At 33.3% G+C, this 5,932-nt stretch overlaps 1 protein-coding gene and 1 long non-coding RNA gene across 2 annotated transcripts; both read right to left on the bottom strand.

The window, feature by feature from the left end:
• Positions 1–699: 699 nt before the first annotated feature.
• On the bottom strand, positions 700–1,732 carry LOC145006754 (uncharacterized). The gene is made up of 2 exons (XM_078965809.1): positions 1,385–1,732; positions 700–1,230 (listed from the first exon to the last, which is right to left on the bottom strand). The coding sequence occupies exons 1-2, from the start codon at positions 1,730–1,732 to the stop codon at positions 700–702; spliced, it is 879 nt and encodes a 292-aa protein (XP_078821935.1).
• Positions 1,733–3,857: 2,125 nt separating this feature from the next.
• On the bottom strand, positions 3,858–5,127 carry LOC145005910 (uncharacterized). The gene is made up of 2 exons (XR_013662705.1): positions 4,693–5,127; positions 3,858–4,521 (listed from the first exon to the last, which is right to left on the bottom strand). It is a non-coding gene; the product is annotated as an uncharacterized LOC145005910 (long non-coding RNA).
• Between the last annotated feature and the right edge of the window lie 805 nt (positions 5,128–5,932).

Below are 5,932 nucleotides of genomic sequence, written 5' to 3'. Positions count from 1 at the left end.
AACTTTCATTTAGTCTCCGTCGGCTAATTCTCAATTTCTTATTACTTATTTTAGAAGGCTTAGACTTCTAATCATCGTTTAAAATTAATCTTTTTTCGTACTGCATTCATTATTTGTTGTATTTATATCGATAGACTCCAATTTACGATACCTTCAACTCTCATTTAGATCGTATCGGCTAAAAATCAATCAATTTGAATTTAAATTTAGTGCTAACACAATTGCGCTGAAAAATCAAAAAATCATAACTTCCCCATATGAAGTAAGATTTAGATGTTGTTTATATGCACGCTCTCAGTTTTACAATTACTACGACTTTTGTTTAGGTTACCTAGGCTAATAAGTAACTTATCTCTGATTCACTATTTATGATGCACTTTGTCATATCCGGTTGAACGCAAAACTTCAAACGTACATAACTCCTTTGTAGAAAGTCAGATTTAGTGTTCCTTCTATCCATATAATCCTCATTACGACCACTTTAACTTTCATCAAGGCTATTTATCTTAATTACTATTTTATTGTAATAATTATTTTATCTCTATTTATTAAGTTTTTACCTAATATTTTATACAAATAATATAAGCACATAAATCACATAGTTCCAATCAATTTTTCTTTATTTATTCATCAAATGATCACAATTATTGACCAATTTTGGTTACATATTCTATTAATGCCTAGCAAGAAACGCATGCGTTACAATTGTCCCCCTCTTAGGATGAGTCCTTCCTTAAAACATGCATCAGCAAACAGATGTGGATAGTGACTCCTTATTTTGCTCTTTATATCACGTGTGAGGTTTGGCTCTAACATATGCTTCCATCGCATAAACACCAATTCGACCATATTATGTCGTAACTTGTTCGTCTTTTGGTTAACAATTGCTTTGGGATATTCAATTAACCTCTTGTTTTCATCAGTCCTCATTTCTGGTTCTTCTAGAAATTCTAGTTTGTAAGCTCGGTTCCCAATTATTTGAAAAATCTTGAATGGTCTAATGAACCTTAGACTCAGCTTCCCTCGCTTCCTAAATCTACTAAGTCCCTTCAATAGAAAGACTTTAAGCAACACTTGGTCTCTAACTTCAAAAGTAATCGGTTGTTGCTTTTCATCTGCATAGCTCTTCTGATGATTTTGAGATGCTAGCATTCTTTCTCTGATCATTTTCAACTTTTCAGCAATTTGATGAAAAAATCTACAGAACCATAAACTAATTTTCTCCAAATTCTAGCCAACAATATGGCATACATCACTTATGTCCATATAAAGCTTGACAAGGTGTCATCTTAATGCTCGAATGGTAACTATTATTGTAGGAAAATTCTGCCAATTGTAGATGCTCATCCCAGTTACCTATAAACTCCAAGGTACAAGCTCACACCATAACTTCTAATGTTTGAATTATTCTCTTGCTTTGACCATCAGTCTGTGGATGATAATCTGTACTCAAACATAGTTTTATACCCATCTCTTCATGTACACTGTTCCAAAATCGAGAAGTAAAGCGATTGTCATGGTCTGACACGATTGTCAAGGGAACACTGTGAACTTTCACTTTCTGATTCACTTGAACTTTTGTGAGCTTTTCCATAGACCACTTCTCATTGGCTGCTATGAAATGCACACTTTTTGTGAAACGATCCACATTCACCGAAATCATGTCATGACCATTCTTCTTCTTGGGCAATTTGGTCACAATATCCATGGTGGTGTCTTCCCAATTATCCATGGATTTTGATGTTGTGGTTTAACTCTTGCACATATCCCACATTCAGCCACATACTTAGCAATGTCAAGCTTCATTGTCGACTACCAATAATATTGTTTCAAATCCATATACATCTTGTTGCTGCTTGAATGAATAGAGGATATGGTTTGTGAGATTCTTCATGAAATTATCTCTTATTCCTCCCATCTTGGGCACTCAAATTCTATTTTGGAATACCTTTTACCCTTGGTTATTTGTTCCGAACACTAACGTTTTTCCTAAACATTCTTCTTTTTGGTTATCTCCTTCCAAAGCTTCCTCCTAAATTTCTTGATACTTTCTATAATCATCGAGACAATCTCAATTATTAATGCCATTGGACTTTTCCTCTCCATGTTTATTATTTTACTTAAAATGGTTACTATGACATTCGCTTTACCAAGGTGGTAAAGTATCTCATAGTCATAGTCTTTAATTAATTCTAGCCAGTATCTTTGTATCATGCTTATCTCCTTTTGATCAAAGAGATATTGAAGGCTCTTATAATCAGTGAACAGTTTACACTTTGTCCTATAAAGATAATGTATCCATATCTTTAGCTCAAAAACCACTGGCACCAGCTCCAAATCATGAGTGAGTTAGTTTTGTTCACTTATCCATATGCATATCCTATCACTTTATCTCTCTAGGTTAGAACACAATATAACCTAACTCTAGATGCATCACTATAAACTACAAAGTCTTCAATTCCATCAGGAAAAAGCAAGGATTCGTGCTTCACATAATCATTTCTTTAGTTTCTCGAAAGCTTCTTCATGCTTCTCACTCCATGTGTAGGTAGCTCCTTTGTGGGTTATTGTTGTCAATGGAGCAACTATTGATGAAAATACTTGTATAAAGCTTTGGTAATATCAAGCTAATCTTAGAAAACTACGAACGTTAATGGGACATTTTGTTTGTTCCTACTTCATTGTTGCTTCAATTTTGGCTGGATCAACCATTACCCGTCTTGGTTAGCCATGGCCCAATCGGATCCAAAAGTCACATTTGGAGAACTTTTCATACAACACCTTTTTTAGAACTTTTAATACTTCTCGCAAGTGCTTGCCATGCTCTTGCTGGCTCTTCGAGTAAATCATAATGACGTTGATTGTGACATCCTAAAATCTAGGTCAAAGACTGTGGACGGTCAATTCACAATAAATCTATTGGTAATTTAACTCATTGAGTTTTAGTGCATCTTTTGTAAAAATAAATGATTTCATTTCAACTATTATGAGAAACCTGATGATATTTTACCTCCAAATGTGTAAAATGGCAAATGAATCAAACAGCTAAAACTGCAACCCTAGTCAATGTGTCTGAAAAACTGAAATATCATATTAAACAATTGTGATCGAAGCAAACTTAGTCTCATAATATATGTTTCACTATTTCCAAAAATATAAAAAACATCTAAAATAGAGTGCGTATGAAAAATATCCGACCGTTTTAAGAATCCAAACGAGTATAATATTGATTTTTTTTAAAACTGCTAAAATCTTTTTTATCAGTTGAGGGACTTGCACACCTCAGATGGAAATTCTGAATGCATTCGTAGTCTATTATTTAATTTCATAATAGAAATATTGTTAGCAAAAATATTTGTAAAAGTCGAAAATTGGATGTTTCAAATTAATTAAACTGCAATCTTTAAACGCGATTTCCCGAAGTTCTACAACTTGAAAAATTAATTCGTCGTAGTTTTTGAAATCCTTGAACTCTACTCTTTCATACGTCACTTTCTAAAAAAAAATTGATGTCAAGATTGTGACATGAGAATCGAGACTATTGTTTTGCAATATTTTTTACATCACAAATGTGACATTACCCATTTTTGGTATCATAAAGTATACGTTTTGACTCAAACATCCAGCCATATATTATTGCTTAAAATACATGATTAATTACCTAATGCAATATACCCACACATATACAAATACATTTATGATCTGCATCTTATTACCCAAATACTTATACTTGTGTGTATAAGTAATGCAATATCTTTATATTTGATTTTTTTGTACAACTAAGATAATCTAAGAATCTACCAACTATATAATCAATTCATACATCCATACCACTCAATAAATAAAACACTTAAATATATATTCAAGTAAGTGAATACAATGCTTGCAAGTTAAAAACCAAATTACACCTCTTAAATTTACACCGAAATTGGAAGTGTTTCTTCCACATTTCATCTTACCCAACTTAACACACAAAGTATGAATGATATATACTTATACAATTCAATCAAAGTACAATTAATCTAAAAGAAAATTTTATCAAAAACACTTGAACTTCACAGCCAAAAACACAGTCAAATTTATTCATGCACTTCACCGTTTCCTTCAAAGATATCAAATCTGATCATTTTATCTTGGAGGAGAAGTTTGGGCACTCAAATCATTTCAGAAGGAAAACCAAAATCCCTCACACTCTATCTCTCTGAAGTTCTCGTTCCCCCTCTCACTTTCTTCCCGATTTTGATCAACCTTAGCAGCCCCCTTCCAGCAGCTCCTTTCCCTTCTTCTTTTCCTTTGATTTCTGCCAATAACATAAAGAGGCCAAAATCCTCTCCCTCTCCCTTTTATATTTCCCTGTTAAAAGAATCAAATAAACAAAACACTCCCCTTAGATCGTTTCTACCCTGTTCATTGGAAAAGCATAGCAGCAAACAGAGTTGCTGCAATCCTTCACTCCACCTCCATCCTTCCTTCTTTCCCCTCGAAATTCAAACCCAAACACCCCCTTTCTCTTCAACGTTCCTGTTCAGAAACAAAAATTATTATTATTATTATATATATATATATATATATATATATATATATATATATATATATATATATATATATATATATATATATATATATATATATATATATATATATATATATCAAGAAGCTTCAAGGAGGTTGCTGGAACAGCCCCGATCGCACCACCCTTCTTCGCTTGGACTGCCATCGGATGCCTCATCAGAGATGTTATCACCATTTGATTGCTGCCTCGGAGCAGCTTGCCTCGCATCCCACTCCATGGATGCACCCAGCGAGACCAATGAAACCCCTCTTCTGGCCCCTTCCCTTCGCAACCTCTTAGGTTCACCGAGCCATCGATCCAAAAACCGCTAATCGCCTTCCCCGCTTCGCACCTTGCTATAGGAGCAGGAAGAGAGAAGCTTCACTGCTTCTTGCCTTCTTTGGTGTCGTCGACCACCGGGGATGCTGCCCTCGCATGCGATGGATCTGCAATTGTCGGATACGTTATCTGCCTGCAAGCCTTCGTGCTTCCTTCTTGCCTGCCGACGCGTTCTATCTGCTTTAGTTCATGTTCAATTGCCCGATGAAACAAAAGATGGGGGCTTAAAAGCCCTAAGTTCATCTGACTTCCATAAAATGACCAAATAACCCCCATTTTAGATTAACTCCCAAACCCAAACATTGAATCCATTTATTCAAAACAACCCATCCTTTTGTATTTATTAATCAACACATTCCCATTTATTCAAGAAGTTACAAACCAGTCCCTATAGTTGTTTAAGTTACTACAAAATCAGTCCCTCCCTTGATTTATTTTAACCAAAGGAGTCCTACTTTGGTTAATTAAATTACCAAACTTTCTGAATAGTTTAAATTCATTACAAAACGGGCCGAAAGTATTCCAAAGTTCAAGAATCCTGGCTTTACGGTTTCTTAAGTCAAGCTTCTGGAAATAAACTGATTTCGTACAAATCAAATCACGATTAAAAGGTGAGTACTTACGGCCCCTTTTTAGTATTTCTAATTATTTCCCAAGGCAGAGGGATACTTTGTTTTTACAAACAAATTATCATTTTATGCAAAAGTACAATAAGTCTAATTTATAAAAATGTTATTTGATAATGTAACATTTTGTTACAAATAAACTAGTATACACTTCCCATAATATATATATATATATATATATATATATATATATATATATATATATATATATATATATATATATATATATATATAGGCTTAGGTTATTCTATTCAAAATAATTATTGTGTTATTGTATGCATAAATGTGGGCCAATCAAATTTACTTATATTAAAAAAGTGATTAATTTATATTATTAAATTAAATATAATTGAAAAATATCATCTTAATTAATTGCAAGGGTATTTTTGTCAATTAATATAGATTTAATAAAGGA

The sequence above is a fragment of the Lactuca saligna genome, chromosome 7 (genome assembly GCF_052625555.1).
Source record: "Lactuca saligna cultivar CGN05327 chromosome 7, ASM5262555v1, whole genome shotgun sequence".
In the NCBI taxonomy this organism is placed as follows: Eukaryota; Viridiplantae; Streptophyta; class Magnoliopsida; order Asterales; family Asteraceae; genus Lactuca; species Lactuca saligna.
Note: the sequence above shows the minus strand (reverse complement) of the source record. Positions and strands in the feature narration are given on the sequence as shown.

Coding starts and splice junctions, on each gene's coding strand:
- LOC145006754 (XM_078965809.1), bottom strand. CDS start 1,732: ATGGATAATTGGGAAGACACCACCATGGATATTGTGACCAAATTGCCC. Junction 1,231..1,384: donor TTCAAACATTAGAAGTTATG/GTGTGAGCTTGT, acceptor ATTGTTGGCTAG/AATTTGGAGAAAATTAGTTT.